Source organism: Lissotriton vulgaris, unplaced genomic scaffold (assembly GCF_964263255.1).
Source record: "Lissotriton vulgaris unplaced genomic scaffold, aLisVul1.2 SCAFFOLD_1243, whole genome shotgun sequence".
NCBI classification, from domain to species: Eukaryota; Metazoa; Chordata; class Amphibia; order Caudata; family Salamandridae; genus Lissotriton; species Lissotriton vulgaris.
Window position 1 is genome coordinate 319,826 of NW_028245678.1, and position 20,355 is coordinate 340,180.

At 44.0% G+C, this 20,355-nt stretch overlaps 1 protein-coding gene across 1 annotated transcript in view; it reads left to right on the forward strand.

The window, feature by feature from the left end:
- Positions 1–20,355, forward strand: part of LOC147666316 (sodium/potassium/calcium exchanger 2-like) — a 680,903-nt gene that overhangs the window by 319,819 nt on the left and 340,729 nt on the right. The window contains exon 2 of the mRNA XM_086949140.1: positions 2,823–2,921. Coding sequence (XP_086805266.1) covers positions 2,823–2,921 — 99 coding nt within the window. The remainder of the gene's footprint in view (positions 1–2,822; positions 2,922–20,355) is intronic.

Below are 20,355 nucleotides of genomic sequence, written 5' to 3' on the forward strand. Positions count from 1 at the left end.
AGGCAGTTTCTCAGTGTCCTTGCAAGCTTCTGTCACACACTTCAAGTTATTTGTAAAGTGCTTGAAAAATTGTAGTTAAGAATATGCAAGACAATGTAGGCAAACTGTAAGATTCAGTTCAGCTTTTACATTCCACGTGATTCAAATAATCCTATTGAAAGTCTCAGAGAGTATCCTTGTGATCACAAATTTAAGATCTAACAGTCTACTTATGTGAATGATTCTAGACTGATGTCTCCTTTATCCCTGACATCGTTTAAGGACTTTTTAAATCAGAAACACTGGGTGACATTTCAGCCAACTTTCAGGATTACAACCTCAGCTGTGGAGTTGTCAGAAGTCACCTTTGTTTAAATCTTATTTAACACTCACATGGTCTGCATTCTGCATACAATCATGACAGCTGACTTCTGTTGCACACAATTGCATCATAAAGCTAGTATTTCATTGGAAAGGATTGCACAGATGAGACTGAAACATAAGTGTTGGTTTTCGATCCAGATCACCCTTGCATCTCCAGGATAGTTCTCCCCACATTTCCTCTATTTCAGGGATGTGATCTTAGCAAAAGATGAAAGTTAAAACTAAGAATTGGTATCTATTTAGACAAGGAATTCTACCTCAAACCCCAAATTGATGCCAACATCAAGTTTGTATGTTTCAAACCTAAGTCCTCATTTAAGAGTTGTTTGAAATGCAATAGTGTGGTAAAACATATGTCACTATAATGGCAGGTATGTGCTCCGCTCTGCTTTATTTAAACATTGCTAGTAATTTCTGTAACACTAAATGCTGCTGTGAAACACTGCTAAAAAAATGAGAATTTACTGATGACCTCATTTTTGACTGTGATTCTCCATATTTGCATACACCATTTTAAATGCAAACATAATACCTCACAGTAATGGCATTATTAATTCTGGGCAATACTGGAATATTTATTTCTCAGCAACTTTTAGTATTAATATGATTGGGTAACATACACTAACATTGTAGTCGAAAGCAACTATTTACTGTGGTATCTCCTGAAACAAATTATATATTATAATAAATATGACATTTATTGTCCGAAGATAACATTGAGGCCCTCTCTGCCTGCTCAGTCTTACTGTTGCGCCTTTTTCATGCTTGTAAAGATGCAAGCCTGACCACTATGCCAGTCTTTTGGCTTGATGATACTTTGGTTAAATGATGCTTAGTTTTCTTACCACGTGGTGTTTTCTGGTTGTTGTTCAGCTCTTTAAGAAGTCAGAGTGTCAGGATAATTCCATCAAATTCCCTCTGACTGTAAATGACTGAATTCTTCTTACTCCAATATCCAATTGAATTTCCGAAAAAGGTCTACCCTGACCCACACAAAATGGCAATTTGTATCTCAGGGGCTGATTAAGATGACGATGGGACCACCACCAACAGCCAGTCGGTGGCAGTTCCATCGCCATCATAACCATGTTCTCTGCCAGCCATATTACAATGGCGGGCAGATGGTTGGCGGTCAGAAAGACAGACCGCCACGCATCTGACGGGCTCCTTGAGCCCGCCGGTGTGGTGGAGGAGGTTGTATTGCTACAATGGTGGTGGTGCCTGCCAAACACCGCCATAGGGATTACAATGTCCGTTTCCGCCCACCTTTTCATGGCAGTTAGCCCACCATGAAAGGCAAGTGGAAAGGGACTGTGGGGGCCCGTAGCATGCCCTTCTTCCCCATTGGCCCTCAGCCAAGGGGTTTGGGGGGCACCTACATATCCCTGCACCATGTGGCAAGCACCGCATGGTGCCTGTCACGCAGTGCAGGGATATGTTAAGTGACCCTTTTTGCACTGCGGCATGGCTGCAGCCAGCAGCGCCCGTTGCAATGCAAAACATAGGCAATGCGACTGCCATGGTGGTGGTCGCATCCTAATGCCTCTGGCGGCCCTCCCATTTACGAAAGGGTGGCGGTCAGACAAAAGTCCGACCACCATCCTAATCAGCCCCTCAGTTACTTTCTTTAGTTTGACACATTTGTTGAATGAGTAATTTAGTACACAATGTTAATTGAAGAAGTGTAATTGTTTCACAACTTTACAAGTGCAGAAGGCAAAAGTATTTATGGGGGAACTCAGAAAGTAGCTGCAGTAGGGACAGGAGCACTCCACGTTTATTCATGGTGTAGTCGCAAAAAACATAGACAACATTAGTTGGTGAAGTACGGCTGTGCAAAAACTTGTGAACTGTAAAATAATCATGTTTAAAACTTTTGAAATAATCCATTCCTATTGTATTAATTTGGAAGTAAGAAAAATGCCTGCTTTCGTTACTGCATTTGACAAATTTGATAACTTGACGTCTGTGATTTGGTGCTACACACAGTACTTTTTTGTTTACATAAGCAAACAGCACGGTACAATCATTTTCAGAAATGGCCCAACGGGCAAGCATGAAGAGAGATCTGAATTAGAGCTGTGCAAAATTGTACATTATCTGCCTGCAATTGGCAATGATGCATAATTTTGCACTTCATGAAAATATGACATTCCGTCCCCAAACTGTTTCACTCATTTTGCTCAAAAATAAATCCAGAAAACGGGTTCCGGCACAAAAATGTGATTTAGACATGTTTATCCTGCATGTGATTTAATAATGTAAAACATAATTTATGGCTTTTACAAACTTTACTCAAAATTTAACGAAATAATCCTGAAGTTTTGCACGCCACTTGCCCACTAGGAAAATTCTGATGAGGGGATATAGGACTATTTAATGTCATGCTGTTTGATGAGAATTTCTTTTTCATATTACAACATTTTCAATAGCACTTTTACTTTTCTTTCTGAATGTAGGAGCAGACCAATATCCTGGTGCTCCGTGGAGAAAATGGAGGCCACCGAGCCCTTACACAGCACGAAGGGGTGGAGATGGAGACCGCGGAGTTGAAGGAGGTAAAGTGAGCTATTTCATTTCATATTCCAGGATCAATCGAGTAGAGCTATGTTTATTTGTCACATAAACTATACTCATTTATGTATGTGTTTCTTTATTTAATTGGCTATTCAGTTTAAAATTTACCTCATAGGAGCGTCGAACGTTCAGCGCCCAGTGCTGAACGTTCGAAGAACGAATGCTGGCCCGTCGGCCAACGGTCGTGCGCAGCACTGGCAAGGTAGTGCTCGCGACGACCGTTGGCCGACGGCAGCACTTTGTAGCACTCTTATTATCGCCAAAGATTAACTGAGAACGAGTACTAAGCAATACAATGATTCACTACTGCGACTCAAATATTCGGGGATGAAATGAGGGCTGCAAAATATGTTTTGTTGTCAGTTTAGGAACAAAAAATTTGTGTAATTCACAATGAAAGGGAAGATTCAGATGATAATAACAATCTACAATTTCAAAGAAGGGTGCTTTACTATGACGAAGTAGCTGTGAAAAACAATAAAAACACACCTTGATTCTAAATCATTTTTTTGTACGGAAACTGCTCAACAAGAGATAAATGTGAAAAGGTACACCTAGATGGGAGAAGAGAATACCAGAGTACTATTATTTGTCAGCATTGTTCCCGATCTCTATTTTATGACCACAGGTAGTATATGAACATGAAATGATTGGGGAAAGAGGGACACTGGGTCTTCTTCATAGGCCGAATTTTTGTTTTTATTGAGACTGGATGTTGTTAACCGCAATCTTTGTTGAGGGCTAACATAACACTTCAGATTGTGGTGAGCCCACAATACATTCGACTGTAGCACTGAAATTAGCTACTTGTCATGTAACACAGATGATACACAGATTTTACTTGATAATTGTTATGCACTAAGAGGGGTACATGTATGGTCCATACAGCACAGGCTTGAATGTATTAATGAAATGTTTTGTTTTTCCAACATTTGTCAGCATCTGCATTCTGGTGCTCGTAAATACACCTATGTTATAATGCCTTACTTTGTAAAATAAGATTATTTTAGTCTATTTGGATTCGTCTCAACATATTTTCACCCATGACTTGCTCTCATCATTACCGGATCCTATTGCCATATCAATACCAGGGACAATATCTTAATATAGACAATGGACTTTCCACAATAATTACAGTATGAACGCAGCAATTACTAACATTTGTGAGTAGGCACCACTGGCACTTTTTTCATTGTATCCAGATTTTTTGCCACCTCCCTCCTTGCCCTGGTCTTGGTCTGAGAAGCAGGGGAAGCGGATTAGGCCGTCTTCTAAGTAGTGGTGGGCATAATTCACGTAATTTCATGTAGCAGAATCACACGTAATTAGCTAAGAATTCCACAAGATTATGCTTGAATTACGCAAGAAGAGTAATTCTGCAGGAAGCTCTATTTCTTAGGGCATAAAGGGCCCCCTTACTCCCCAATTTGACGTATCCTGTGCCCAGAAATAAAGCTAGCTGCTTGCGCTCACTAAATATGTTCTTGGGGTAGGATTTAATTACTATTTTATTAGCGTATATGCACCCTTGTGTCCAAAATGGAGGTGACGATGTATTTTGCGATATGAAACAGCCCTTAATGCAGCAGAACACAAATAGTGAACGGCCGCTAATGCTCGCTAAATATGCTCATTTAGTAGAATGGCTCCCCCAAATTACTCTTAATCAGACAAGCATGAATAATTGCAGAATTATCTGTAACTCTACATCAAGGAGTAACACAGAATTACCAAAATTACTGCGATTATTTTAGCATCCTTGGAATTTGCCCAGGCCTACTTCTAAGTACCTCACCTAACTAAAGTATTATCTGGATGTGGGTTCATCGTTGGTGGGCAGTGCACAGCATGTGTTAATGTGAAGCCCCCAAAAAACAGAGCAGAGTAATGTGATAATCACTGCCCGGTGCTCTTTTGTATTGCCACTGAACCATACAACCTATAGGATAAATGAATAGGAAAAAATAGTGTTTGTTTTTAAAGAGGGATAGAGCTCAGCTAATGTCCTGGTGCTCATATTATGTAATCAGTGTCCACTGGTGAACTATCTACAACTACTATGACACCACTCCTGTTATTATGGTAGTGGAAGTACTAGTAGATAGAGTCACTTACCCTATTTTGTGGGCCTGATTTGCATTATCAGGATAGGTAGGAGGCTTTACCAGTGGGAGGTGCTGGGATGGTAAATTGTTTCAACAAAGCAAAGTGCCTCTGACACCATAAATCACACTAGATTATTCGCAGCAGTGATCCTTTTTATTGACCCTTCGCTTGTTTTGTCTTATTTTGCATTTATATCTTAATATTTACAATTGGACATTTCTTCACCATATACACAACACCACTATTTTTTCTTTAAGGAAGAAAGTGAAAAAACTTTTTACACACAATTGAAATTGTTTACCAAAAATACTACATACATATACAATAATACACTTAAAACATTTACACAACATTTACATATTTTCCTTCGGAAGAGGAGAAAAACATTTAACTCCTATAGTTTGCTTCCACTATTGTGGGAATAGTTCGTATTTCTACAGAGTTGTAGTGTCCTATTGTTATTTGCTGTGGCAAGACTATCAGCAGTGTTAGTCTTATCCACCTCTCCTGAATTATGGCCCTGTGGTGGCCTGAAAGGAAATCTTGAATTTCTTATCAAAGGGAGAGTTTATCTTATTTCAACTCTACCACACAGAGATAAACCGGCTTATTGATGTTCAGGTGGCTCTTTCTAGACCACTTTGTTGTGGTCTAGAAAAATAGGTTTGATGGTAAATTGTGGTACTTGCTGTGTGGCTCTTGGGTGAGCATTTTGTTGAGTGACCGGAGAGGTGCCCTTTTCTCTGTCTTGAGGTGCAGAGCGTAGCAGGGTGATGGAGAAAGAGGACATAAGAAAGTTCATGCTATGATAATACTTGGGTGGAGGTTATACTTTATTTGTGGTGACAACATAGTATTGAGGCAATCACAGAAAGCTGTTCTTTATTCTGCTTTTTCTTCTCAATTCGGAGATGATCAGAGTTGTTTGCCACAGTTGGGCTGACCGCTCTGTGTGACTTGTCAATGTGGGAAGCAGAGGAGATGCGTACAGAGGGACCAGAAAGAGGACAGGGATTTCGCACAGTTATTCCCTATATGTATAAGGTATCAGAATTTAAATTATAGTGAAGGAAGTCAGGAGCTGCAGGTCATTGGATGCATGCTTGCCTTTCACCCTGTACCGCTTTCTGCTGCTTTTTGACTAGGTTGGTGGTATACAAATAACTCAATAACCTGCATACCTTTACCATGATGCTCGACATGTTGAACTCTAGAACAGATTATTTTACATCATGTACATCAGTGATATCAGTGAGATTAAGCTCACTGATGTATCTACACAATAAACGTTGGTACCTAAATGCTCTACTTTCCATATGTGGGACATGTGACATACAAAAAAAAGCGTAAATTAGTAGGCATTTATGATTTTTTTTATTATTGTGTCCAATAGCGAGCAGTAATACTATTGTCCAACCAGTTATGGGTTGTAATTGTGCGCACCATAAGGAACCACTTTGTTTATGATATTATATAGCCCATATTCCTATATAGTGCTCTTTTCCCCTATTTTCTCAGTTTGCCCATGGGGTGTTGGGTACAGGGCCTAGTCGAAGGCCCTGTACCCAACCCATGCTGTGCACATCTTAGGACGGCCAAACAGACATGAGCACTTTAGATTCTCCATCCCAGCTGTGTTGTACAGTCGGGTTAGAGAAAAGCTGCAGGCTCCCTGTGCCTGAGAGAGAGTAAAGCCAGCCCGCTCAGGCCAATCACAGCATTGATTCCATGCTGGTAAATAATATTACAAGCATGAGGGCAGCACTGTGATTGCCCCCTGGGAGCCTGTGCGGCCTGACCAGCATTGGGGGAGGAGCACCGAGTCGGCTGCTGCAGATGAAAGTAAGTTGTTTAATTTATTTTACCCCCACCACCTGTTTGCCTTGCCCCACCATTTCCAGTTTAGAGCGGCCGCCAATGTGTCCTTAACTAAATCGGTCTAGCGTCCCATAATGTATTCAACTTCTGGCAGCATGTGACACCTCTGGCCATGACATCTTACTCTAGTGGCTTTTTCTACATACCAGTACATCAGACACAACCCTAAAATTCACTGCATCTTTCTTGAACAGACATCAGTGACATATAAAACTAGGGTCTATCTTTTCGAAAGCCTGAAATGCGATATGCAGGGTCATCCAAGGAGCCCTGTTTCACCATGACTGATAAGTAAGTGCCAGTGCCCTCTAGACAACATCTTGGAGCACCATAGCCTGCTCTTTCAAATATCTACTTTTAGAGACAACCTTCAAGCCTGACCTTGGAGACCATCTCAAACTGCTTTGCCCACAAAAAATCTTTAATAAAGTGCCCAAAATAGGCTAACATGACACACATTTGAGATGTTAGGAACCATGTGATGAATGATAACCTGCCTGTGCAAGCTGGCTTTACTTAGCCTAGGCTCTCCAAAAATCCTACAAACAGCAGCATGCCTAGTAAAAAGCCAAAGACATTTAGTAATTTCATATGATGAGGGAAAGGCAGCACTTTGATGTTGTCTTATGGCCTATCTCCCAGAAGCACTGACAGAGAAAATTAGTTCTGGGAAAATAGCGCATGAGTAACATCTAAGAATCTTAAAGGCACTTAAGTCCATTTCTTAGATGTAAGGATTCCAAAAAATGCTTGTCAAAATGTCAGATCAAATGAAAAACCTCTGCACATGGTTAGCTATGATCCATCTTATTTGGGTGACAAAATAAATAAACGGAATAATAGAATTGCTTGTGAGATCAAAGGGGTCCCTCCTTCTGTGATGTAAATTGTAAGACTTTTATTCTTCATTTCATTTGATTATGAGCTGTTAAAATTCACCAATGGGCTTGATGGAACCTAGAATACAGCAATGAAGGTCATTGCACAGCACGGATTGCTGTGCCACCCCATCCCTTTCTGACTTGTGGTCTCTGCCTTATTTTCCTACAGTATGCTTGACAATCTGTGAACCGATGAGGCTGTCAATCAATGCTTTTTTTGACTTCAGATGAGAAGAGTGCGGAGAATTTCTAGACAGCAACGGCTGTATGTCAAATTATCATTAACAGAAATATCTTCTGACATAGATATTGTGTCCAAAATATCACATGCAGAAAAATTGATGTATTGAGTAAAGACTGCCTATTGTTAACTCCATTAGAGTGGTATTTTTGTAAACAACATTCAGGGAACAATATATATGTGAGCCAATATTTTGATAGCAATGGTCTGGTATCCCACCAGCAGGAACTACTGCACAAATATACCTCCACAACAGCAGAGTTTGTACGTCCCCCTAACCAGGCTGTGGAGAGACTCGCTGTTGCTGGAAGCTGAGCATCTAGAGAGGACCGCAAGCCTTTTAATCTTTACCCGGCAACAGAAGTCTGCGGACCCTCCCTGTGTAAAATATTCAAAGCCTCCCACTGTTTCAATAACTTTTACCCACATTTATGTGGTGAATTGGGACAGGCATGTAGTGCATTATAAAATTCATCTTTGGTGCGGATGGTACCCAGCCCGATAACATGGTGGATGTACAACAAGATGGAGGTTTGCCTCTGGGTTTCTCTGTGAATATATTACCCATGCTGTTTCCCCTCATGGAGTCTTTTTCTTAGAGGTTCTAGAGAGACCGATTACTGCCTCAGATAGGTGAAGACACTCAATTGACCAAAACCCTTATTTTTTCTTTTTGCAGCTCTGCTTCTGGATCTGCCTGGCACAAGGGTACCCCTGTTTGGAGTGTCTGACCTGGCTGTCCTCAAATCCACTTTATGTAGCCATCTGTCACCTTCCCCAGTGGGATCTCAGAGGCCTCATTTGCGAAGCCTGCACAGTCCCACTGAGTACACATGTGATTACCAGATGCTTCCAAACCTCCTTTGTGGAGGAAGGCTTAGAAGAGGTGCTTTACACTGGTTCGCCAGAGTTCGGATGGAATCTAGGCAGGCCACTTGATTTACCCTAACTCTGTTGGTGCCCACCTGAAGTAGATAGAAAGGATAGGCTGATTTGCATATGGCTGGGTCTGAACTGAGGTGGCGAAGTGAGCTAAAGAACGATGATAGATGAAACCCAGATCTGTGACTGGGGGTGAGTGTCTGAATAGTTTCAGCACTTCATCCATCATCTCCTTGTGTTTGCTTAGTTCACCCTAAATTGGCAGAGTATGCCCAGATGTGGGTCCCTTGCTCATTTTGCCAATGGATTCAAGCTAGCCTGGCTGATGAGGGGTGAAACCCCGAAACTGGTCCTAGGATGCTTGTTTCCAGTCCAGGGAAGACCTGACTTGGCAGGTCGGGCTGGACTGTTCCCATGAGGCACAGGGTCAAGACTGATTTGCATATGGCTGGGTCTGAACAGGGGTGGCGAAGTGAACTAAAGAACGAGGATGGATTAAACCCAGATCTGTGACTGGCAGTGAGTGTCTGAAAATTTTCAGCGCTCCGACCATCATCTCCTTGCTTTTGCTTCAAAGATATGAATTGGTCCTTCAGGGCCACTTCCTGATATTCAAAAAGGTTTCCGGAGAACTCCCAACAGCACAGGGAGATGTGTGGCCAGGAATAAAACTCTGGGAGTGGAGACAACTTTTGAGGAAGTTTGACACCGTGATCTAACTTTAAAAAAACAGAAAGCTACATTGCTTGTTGAGGACAGTAGTTGGTCTCAGACTAGGATGAATACTGACGACTGTGTGAGGTTGTTGTGAGGAAATTAGCTGCCTATGAGCGATAGGGTTTTGCAGCCGTCCCAACTAGAAATGAAACAAAGTTATGTACTTTGCACAGGAATGAAGATGTGAATGCAGGTCTGCATCACTATGACATGACCTTTTCCACCTCTAACTTTGTAGGAAGGCCCCTACAAGCCCTGTGCACTCTAAGAAGGACATATAGGAATCACTCCTTTTACACAGACCATAGCATTATGGTCCTTTGACTGAAACTGTTCATCCTGATTCTGTTATCATTTGATACATCTCTTGATTCATTGTGGTTCTGGAGATATTGAAGCTTAAATGTGCGACTGGATACTGATGTCCACCACAGTTTCCAGTAGCTAGAATGGTTTATTTATGTGTTCAGTGGTTTTCTTTTTTTCAGTGGTTTTGTAAAGCACAGCAAACCAACTCGAATTAGCCTCACAACCATGTTGTGTAGGGGAAGGATAGTGCAAAACGAATCAAAGTCACCATGGTATAGGACAGTCAAGCAAATACGAGCTAAGATGACAACTCGTGGGGTCCAAGTACAATGATAAAGCCTTCAATAAGTCAGTAATGTATAGGCTTGGGATGGGAAAGTTGGTCTTAGGCAGCTGACTGGCAAAACAAGTGTAGTAACTAGTGGGTCTAGGCTAAATATCTCAAACATGACTAGCCATTCCCAAAATACAGGCATTTAATGTTCTCCATCTGTGAAGAGCACAGACCACGGTGGCCAGACACTAGAGTACCTTTGGCCCAATTAAGTGAACAGTTGCACTGGAAACCAGCACTGTGGCACTGCAATTGCATCAGTGTGATGTGAGTGGCAATCCATTTCCACATTTGGGGGTGAATATTTAGGTACTTAAAACAATGTTAGGACCTGTGATTTGAACCAGGTTCCCAACAGGCTAAAGTTATAAAGTTGTATTCTCCAGCACTGAGGGTTGCTGGGAATGAGGAGAAAGAGCAAATCTTCAGAGCAAATATCATGCTTGTTTGCATAATGCCTAATCCAGTGGGTGGCACCACTGCTGCGCCTGGGTGGGCTCCTGAGTTCATTTGTTGTAGGCGACGCACCTCTCAAGGATTGCCCCTGTTACCACTGGACAGTTTTTCTCTGTTTCCTATTAGATGTTCTATAATCAGTGTGATAGGTAATTTGGCATTACTCTAATGACAGTAGGAATCTCCATCCACAAACATGTCTATTCTCTCACACTTCTCCTACACCCTGCCTATGGACAGCTACAGTTTCACTGTGACCCAGTAAGAATAATCTCACATTACACGCATGACACCAACACGCTTCCTCCATAAGCCATGCTGCACTCATTCAGTTTCTATCCATCCAACCGTACACTACCTCCTGAAGCTTACATCTCCTATCTTTCATTCCTTTTTGCTTCAATGCACATCAAGATACAACAAAAAGACAGCTCTCATCCACATGGGCACGTTTGTAAGACTGTTCACGTAGGACACATGACTGACCCAAATTCTTCCACCTACGCACTCCCACAGAGTAGTGTGCTACCTGTCTGAAAATGTGTGCTTTGATGCCTATTCGGAGGTGTGAAGCGCTATTCAAATGCAACTGCATTACAATGAAGTGCATCAGAGTGTTTGATACATGGTAACACTCTGTTTGACACCATTGATCCATTGAATCAGGACTGTAAACAAAGCCATGACAGTGACTCAGATCTGAAGTTGTCTAAAGATAGCAGAACATTCACTAACTGGCCCCAGTGGATGATATTGTTAATCAACACCCTTGTCCATCTAAGGTTATTTGTATTATCGACGCTCACAACATACACGTAATACATCTGTATGGAGTCATATGTGGATCCCTTCTGGATCCCAGAAGATGCTGGCACATTCTGGATTGCCATTGTGCTCACCATTTTGATTGCACTAGATTTCCTTTATGTAAACAAAGACCTTGGGCCAGATCACAAAACTCCTTTTTCTGGTGGTATTCCATGTCTGGGGCAGCAGATGGTGATGCCTATGCTCTAAACACTGTTTGTACATCACCACAACAGTGAGGTTTACAAGAATGTGTCTTGCTGTGTTCTATTGCAGGAGCCGAATTCAAGATGTAAAAGAGATCTTTTTACTGTCCAAGAAAGACTGAAAGATAAAAGTGCAGAAGGATGACCTACAACTATTTATTGGAGGGTGGATTAAAAATAAAACATACATTAACATTGTGGCATTTGTTCTTCAATACATGTTACCTTTGTGAAAGAGGTCTGTGCAAAGTGCTTTTAATTCCCACAGTCACCTCAATTTGCTGAACAAGAGTGGTCACTAATTAGCAGCAGCAGCTGGTAATTAAAGCACTGTGAGAAATGATCAGGGGAAAGGTGGATGGGAGTAGCTGATGTAACTTTCTCAAGGAAATAGAATGAAATAAAGCTACTACAATTTTTTAAAGAGACAAAAAACTTTTAAAAGATACTCTTCTTTTAAAACTAGCATTTTCAATTGGCAAGAGTGGTAAACAATTGAAGTTGTATTTCTGCAACATCATATAAGAACAACCAGCCCAAACAGTGGCACTGAAAGGACTTCCCACGCTTGTTTTATGTGTTCCAGCGCCTGTGTTTTGAAATCGTGCATTAGCCAAGACCTTTGCATGTTACTAAAATTATAAATATAATATACTTATGGGGTTTTTCAGTCAGCCCTCTTCATCAAATGGCCTATTGCTTTGCCATTTGCGTTTTTCTTCCACCCACTGCAGCATACAGAATGGGCCAATGGGTCAGCACTCTTTCTTCCATTGGCTAACTTCACAGTGAGTGATGGCATTCTGCTCTTTCATAAGGATAACATCCGCACACAAAGTAGTTCCCTTCAGTGCGAGGGACCATTATGGCAATGTGTGCTTTTGAGATCACAAAATATTTTTTCTTTTAGCTAAGGTGTTGGCAATAGCCTGGCAGCTGCGGCAACAAATACGTTTTGCAAAAACCATGAGAAAACAAAACAAGCATTAACATAGACAAAAGACTAGCAGCCTACTATCTGTGCTTCTGCTTGTTTTTAGCTGTAGGCCTGGCTACACATTGAGGAGCTTATTTACAAGCCCATTGCGCCGCTGGTGCGTCACTTTTATTGACTCACCGGCCGCGCAATGGGCTTCCCCATATTTACAAGGCCATGTAAAGTCATTCTGCTTGACTTTTCCTGCCCTTGTAAATATGTTTCACTTTCACGCATAACTCAGCTCGAAAGGGCGTTCCATGGGTGTTGCTGTGGGTGTTTCCATGCAATATCCATGGAACGTGACGCATTCCCAGATTTACAACATTTTGTAAACCTGGGAATGGATCAGAATCATATGCCTCCACAGGGGAAATACTTTTATTTCTTCTCAATTTTTCAACTTTCTATGTGTGCCGCACTCTACAGCATGCATAGAAAGAGGAAAATGCCCTTCCTGCACAAAAACAATCATCCCGCAACACTGGCACCCATGCAAAATGATGCACAGCTGTTGTTTGTGCACAGGTGCTGGGGAGAAGAACACGAATGCGCCGTATCTTATAGAAACAGTGCATTCCTGCCCCTTTTATTTTGACTCACAGCAGTGCCGCAGGAAGACTTGCTGCGCTGCCGTGCGTCAAAATAATGTAAATGAGGCCCCCGTTTCCTGAATGTGATTCCTGTCACAAACTGTATTTGAGTTTGAAACCTACTACCATTTTTTTAGAGTAACCCATCTACTTTTGAGAGGTGTACAGAAAGAGTATATTTTGCATCCAATGACAGGGCAATAGTACTTGATGCACGCGAGCACCAGTGGTTGACAGTGGCGGCTCGCAGAGGGAGTGCTGCGGGGGGTGGGGCTGACCGAGTTGGCGATGCAGCGAGCGCGAGGTAAATAGTTTTATTTAATTATTTACTTACTTTACTCGTAGACGTCGTATGTCTGACTCCAATACCCTCCCCCCACCCTGCCCCTCCCCCGCCCCATCGTCCCGCAGCACTCCTACTGTGAGCCTCCACTGGTGGTAAACGACATTACGAAACAACCGGTCATTTCCAGCCTGCACTTCAGGCATGGCTGCCAGCTAATCTGGACTCAGACCAAAGAGCAGTTTCTTTATTTGGCCTTCGTAATAGCATAATTGGCCTTAAGACTTGTTGTTCTCACAAACCCTTTTGAGCTGGTAAAGTCTTGTTGCGTGTGCTCTGAGAAGCAGTGTGACCGACTTATTCATGAAATAGGCTGGTGTACCTCAGTAGTCTCAGGCATAAAACGACTTTTGGGGAGGTATTTTGTTGCAATTATTAATTTGCCATTGCAAATGATAAGCGAGGTGTGTCCCTTATTACAACGGTGACCCTGTCATGGCTGTGAATATTCATGCATTTTAAGAAGAAGGTTGCTCCAACTCGAGTTCTCGATGCAGTGTTCAGTTGTAAAATTTAAATGTAAAACTAAGATTTATTTTTATCATGTGGTTTATTTATTCTAACTCTTTGTAATACATCTTAGCTGAATTTAAAAAAAATGTGGCACAATAAAGCATGTTACTGGAAACAAATATATGACTACACCTGCACTCACATGTTTACTTTTAAAGTCCAGTGGTCAGTTTAAATGTTATTGCTATAGTACAGGCAAACGAAGTTTTTTTTCCTTTAGAAAAAGTTTTTATTAGTTTTTTACTTCATAAAACCGTACACAGTGAAAAGGTACAGTGATGCAATGCATATCAATTAATGGATGGTCTGATGGGTAAAATACAGTCAAACAGGCATGTATGTATTGCTCAAGGGGTGAAGGGGTAGGCAGCGATATAGAAAGAGAGAAGGCGGACAGGCAAACTAAGGGGCATATTATCAAGAACAGGCAACACAATTATCGCCGCTTTATCGTCAGGAAGCTGCCGCGAAAGCGGCGATAATGGGCTTGATAATATGTCCTTGTGAATTTCCATAGCAGCCTAGGTTCTGGTGTTAACCTGGGCTGCTATGGGAATTCACAAGGGCATAATATCAAGCCCATTATCGCCGCTTTAGCGGCAGTTTCCTGCCGATAAAACAGCGATGATTTTATTGCCTGTTCTTGATAATATGCCCCGAAGGCTTTCTTTTAACTCTACAGAAGAAAGCAAAGGGGCACACAGTGGCAAAGCCTATTTAAGATGGCTGTACCCCATTGCACTGTGTGCTTTGCTGCTAGTTTACTACCTGTTTATAACATTGACATATGAAAAGACAGCAAGACATAAATAAACCATACAGGTGAATCTATCAAGTTATATGCTTTTTAATCATAATTGTTGAAGGGGAAATGATATGCTTTCTATCATCAGTGTTGAAGGAGAGGTATCAACATAATTTCTTGAGGGACAAGGCTCCTCTCTACCGTAATCAAAGGTAACGAAGAGCATATTACCAGCAGTGGTGCCTCCGCTATGCCGGAGGAGCGTCACACCCCCATCCCCCCGCGCCAGCAGCCCAACAAAATAAAATGATAATAAGCCTGTGTTTAATATTGTTTAATTTTTCTCCATATCATCGTGTCTAGGGTGCAAGGCCATGGGGATGGCAGGCCGAGGGGGAGTGGTGGGCACTCTTGTTAGTGCGCATGTGGGTTTGGCCAGCCGTCTCAGGATGACCAAACCGTCATGCGCATAGAAGCTGTCTCCAACCCGAGCTGCATTGGTTGGTTGGAGAAAGCAAAGCACAGGCTCCCACTCTACCTGGGAGCACAAATTCAGAGCGCTCCGGTCAGTCCTGACAATGCTCTCAGCAAGAGAGCAGCGTCAGCATTGGCCACAGGGGATTCTGGGAGCCTGTGCCTACAGTGTACATAGCCAGAGTGGTGCGTCGAAGGGGCAAGTAAGTTCCTACTGATTGTTAGTGAGAGTTGAGGTGTTGCATGCGGATCCTGGCCCTGCGCTTCAGATTTTGACAGGCCCAAACATGGGACAACCGTCGTCCTAGTCAGCCTATTGCTTTCGATACGCAAGCATTGACAACCCTTGTGATTTAAAGTTTAAACCTCTGGTTCGGGCATAAAATGTACCTGGCCTGCCTTTGCCTGCATGTGGTAACAGGACAAGTAAACTGCCTCATAATAAATTGCAGGGTAATTGGTGGAGGTATCCCCTTCCACTGGTGATTTAAACTCCCTTTTCATGTAATAAAATGTTCACTGCTTGTGTTTTGTTCCGCTTAAGGTGGGAAAATGTTCCTTACTTGTGACTGGCTTCCAGTTTAGGTGGGAAATATTGCCTTGCTTGTGATTGGCTTAAGGTTAGTGCCTTAGCCTTAGATGTTGTCCTCTAAAGATGATTGCAGTTGATCTCCTGCTTCTCCAGCAGTCAAGTCAAGTCAAGTCAATATATTTATATAGCGCGCTACATACCCAGAGGGTCTCAAGGCGCTTGAAGAGGGGTGGGGAATTACTTCTCGAATATCCAGGTTTTAAGTTGCTTTCTGAATGCTAGGTGGTTTTGAGTGAGGCGAAGGTGCATGGGAAGTGAGTTCCAGGTTTTGGCCGCTAGGTAGGAGAATGATCTTCCTCCCATGGTGGTTTTGTTGACGCGGGGAACAGCAGCGAGGGCTTGGTTGGAAGAGCGCAGCTGGCGGGGGGGGGGGGGTTTAGAAGGAAAGCCGTGTATTGAGGCATTCGGGTCCAAGTTCGTAAAGAGCTTTGTGTGCGTGGGTGAGGAGGCGGAAAGTTATCCTCTTATTGACGGGGAGCCAGTGGAGGTTTTTCAGGTGACCAGAAATGTGTTCTTTACGCGGGATGTCTAAGATGAGTCTGGCTGATGCGTTCTGGATGCGTTGGAGTTTTTTCTGAAGTTTTGCGGTGGTACCGGCGTAGAGGGTGTTTCCGTAGTCCAGGCGGCTTGTAACCAGTGCGTGGGTGACCGTTTTTCTAGTTTCGGTGGGGATCCAGCTAAATGTTTTTTTGAGCATGCGAAGAATGTTGAAGCAAGATGAAGAGACGGCGTTGACTTGTCTGGTCATCGAGAGTGAGGAATCCAGGATGACGCCTAGATTCCGTGCGTGATCCGTCGGGATGGGTGCCTTTCCAAGGGCCTCTGGCCACCAAGTGTCGTCCCAGGCGGAGGGGGAGGTACCTAAGATAAGGACTTCTGTTTTGTCTGAATTCAGTTTCAGACGGCTATGCTTCATCCATTCGGCTACCTCTTTCATTCCTTCATGTAGGTTGGTTTTGGCGATGTTTGGGTCTTTGGTGAGTGAGAGGATCAGTTGAGTGTCATCAGTGTAGGAGATGATGTTGAGGTTGTGTTGGCGTGCGATGGTCGCAAGGGGGCTCATGTATACGTTGAAGAGGGTGGGGCTGAGAGAAGATCCTTGTGGCACGCCGCAGATGACTTCAGTGGCCTCTGACTTGAATGGTGGGAGGCGTACTCTCTGAGTTCTTCCGGCAAGGAATGAGGTGATCCATTCCAGTGCTTTTCCTTGGATTCCGATGTTTCTGAGTCGTTGTAACAGGGTGTTATGACAGACTGTGTCGAGGGCTGCGGAGAGGTCGAGGAGGATGAGGGCGACTGTGTCTCCATTGTCCAGTAGAGTTCGGATGTCATCTGTTGCTGCGATGAGTGCGGTCTCAGTACTGTGTTTGGCTCGGAAGCCGGACTGTGAGGAGTTGAGGGATTTGTTGGCTTCGAGGAAGGCGGCGAGCTGGTTGTTGACAGCTTTCTCGATGACTTTGGCCGGGAATGGAAGGAGCGAGATGGGGCGGTAGTTTTTGAGTTCGGTGGGGTCAGCTGTGGGTTTTTTCAGAAGGGCGCTGAGTTCGGCGTGTTTCCAGCTTTCTGGGAAGGTGCCGGAGTTGAGGGAGCAGTTGATGACGTCTCGGAGGTGTGGTGCTATGATGGAGTCTGCTTTGTTGAAGATGTGGTGAGGGCATGGGTCTGTGGGGGATCCTGAGTGGATGGAGTTCATCAGGCGGATGGTGTCCTCAGTGGAGATTGGGTTCCAGTCATTAAGGATATTCAAGGGGGGTGAAGGTACGGCAGAGGGTTGGGTGGGTTGGTCTTCGGGTTGGTTGTCGAAGCTGTTGTGGATGTCTGCGATTTTGTCGTGGAAGAATGAAGCTAGTGAATCGCAAAGGGTTTGAGAGGGGGTGATGTTGTTGGAGTTGGCAGTGGGATTGGTAAACTCTTTGACGATGTTGAATAATTCCTTGCTGTTGTGGGCGTTTTTGTCTAGTCGGTCTTTGAATGCGGTTTTCCTTGCAGTCCGGATCAATTGGTGGTGTATGCGGGTGGCGTTTTTGAAGGCGTCCCTGGTGTTGGTGTTTGGGTCTTTTTTCCAGGCCTTCTCAAGGGAGCGACAGAGTTTCTTGGATTTCTTAAGATCCTCGTTGAACCAGGGGGCATTTTTGCTGCCTAGCTTGATTTGACGTTTTTTCAAAGGTGCTAGGTTGTTGGCAGTGTTGCTTAGCCATTGAGTGAGGTTAATGGCTGCTTGGTTGGGGTTCGATGAGTAGGCAGGGGGGTTTTGAAGAAGCGATGTGGAGATCTGGTCGATGGTGATTTTGTTCCAGTTTCTTCGCAGGGTAGGTTGAGGATGGTTGTGGGTTGTGGTCTTATTGTAAACGAAGTGAACGCAGCTGTGGTCCGTCCATTGGAGAACTGTGGTGTGACTGAAGGAAATATGTTTGCTGGAGGTGAAGATAGGGTCGAGAGTGTGTCCTGCGTGGTGTGTGGGGGTATTAACAAGTTGTTTGAGTCCGAGGTTGGCGAAATTGTCCAGAAGGGTGGTGGTGTTGTTGTTGTTGCTCTTTTCCAGGTGAAAATTGAGGTCTCCCAATAGGATGTAGTCCTCGGAGGAGAGGGCGTGTTGGGTGATAAAATCAGTGATGTCTTCAGTGAATTGTGCACGGGGTCCTGGTGGCCTGTAGAGGAGGGTGCCTCTGAGTGTGGTCTTGGGGTCGGTGTGGATCTGGAAGTGAAGGTGTTCGGCGCTAGAGAGGTTGACGTCCGAGCTGGTTGAGATGCGGATGGAGTTCTTATGAACAATGGCGATGCCTCCTCCTGTTTGGATGGTGCGATCTTTTCGGATGATCTTGTAGCCTTCCGGGATGGCTATGGTGATGTCTGGGGCTGTAGAGGCGTTCCTCCAAGTTTCTGTTAGGAAGGCGACGTCTGGAGAGATGGTGTCTAGTAGATTCCAAAGGTCGATGGCGTGGCTGTGGACCGATCGGGTGTTGAGTAGGATGCATTTTAGGTGGTTGGCGACAGATCTATGTTTTGTGTTAGTGGGTGAGGAATTGGTTTTTGTGCCGTCAAACTTGCAGGAGTTGCATGTGAAGGGTCCATGGGTGTGTCCAGGTGCGGCTTGGGCGCAGTTGGGGAGTCGGCCGGGGTTTAGTGCAAGGAGGGAGGAGGAATCGTATGTAATGCGGGTGGGCTGGGACCTAAGGGAACCAGGGGGTCTGGCGCTGGGCGCGGCCTTGGCGCAGACGGGCGTAGGCGGGCTTACCTTTGGCGCACCTTCGGCGCAACTGGGGCGCGACCGCTGCGCGTGAACGCTGCCCGAGAATGCATCTGTCATATATGGTTGGAGGAGGGGGAGGGGCGAGGGAGGGTCAGCAGGGAGGCGGGGCGGGCTGTGGGGGTCGGGCTCTGAGGCACCAACAACAAACAACAACACGCGTAAGATGGCGGCAGCGTAGGGAGAAACGCAACTGGAGGTAGGCTGGGGCTCAGGTGACTGACTGTGCTAGCAGTAGGGTCACGCTATGTCAATTAGCGTTAGAAAATCGAGCGCCGTACAAACAATGCCCTCAAAGCTTTCCTTTATGTGCAACAGTGAGCGCCGTGTCAGCAGTCACCCAGAGGCTTTACAAATGTCCCAAAAGGAGTAAATATCCCTCGCGCTGCAGCGTTAACCAGAGTAGTGGGTTAAATAAATAAATATCAATGGCAAAGGCAAATCACACAACAGTGCAGCTCTGAGCAACGATACCAAGCAGGAGCAGGCAGCAGGGTAAAGGGGGCGACCGCTTCTGAGCTCTTCAGGACGGGCAGGCATTCCTAGGATCCCATCACATCACTCCAGTTATTCTTGTCTTTGGTGCCTTCATCTTTCCTTCAGCAGTTCATACTCTCATGTTTGAGGGATCTGAATTGAATCCGCTACCATGCTCCCTTTATGCGGGGATGACTCACTCTGAGTATCTCAAAATGAGGTCTAAAAATATGTTCGCTGTCATTTGTTTTATAGCAGTAGTGACATTTCAGGTGGTACTAGATATATTGTTTCCTGATGGGCCTTTACAGGAGTGACAATATTCTCATATGATGTTGCAGTAGTTGTAGAAAATGTTTTCCATACATGCATAAATAAACAAACATTAGCAAAACCAACAGATCTGGAGTTTCAGTAAGGGAAGTGTTTGGAAATAGTTGAGCAACCTTGTGTGTTTGTTGTCCCAAGCTGTGTTACAAACATAGCTGTCCTCTGATGTAGCACCTTGCTCATACAACAGTATGGAAGATGGGCGATTAGCAAGTTCAACTGTACCCTCAAAGAAGAGAGTTGTGTAAAGGAGTCAGGAGATGAAGTTTGCATTGTAAACGGTGAGCTTAAAATGCATACACAGCAAA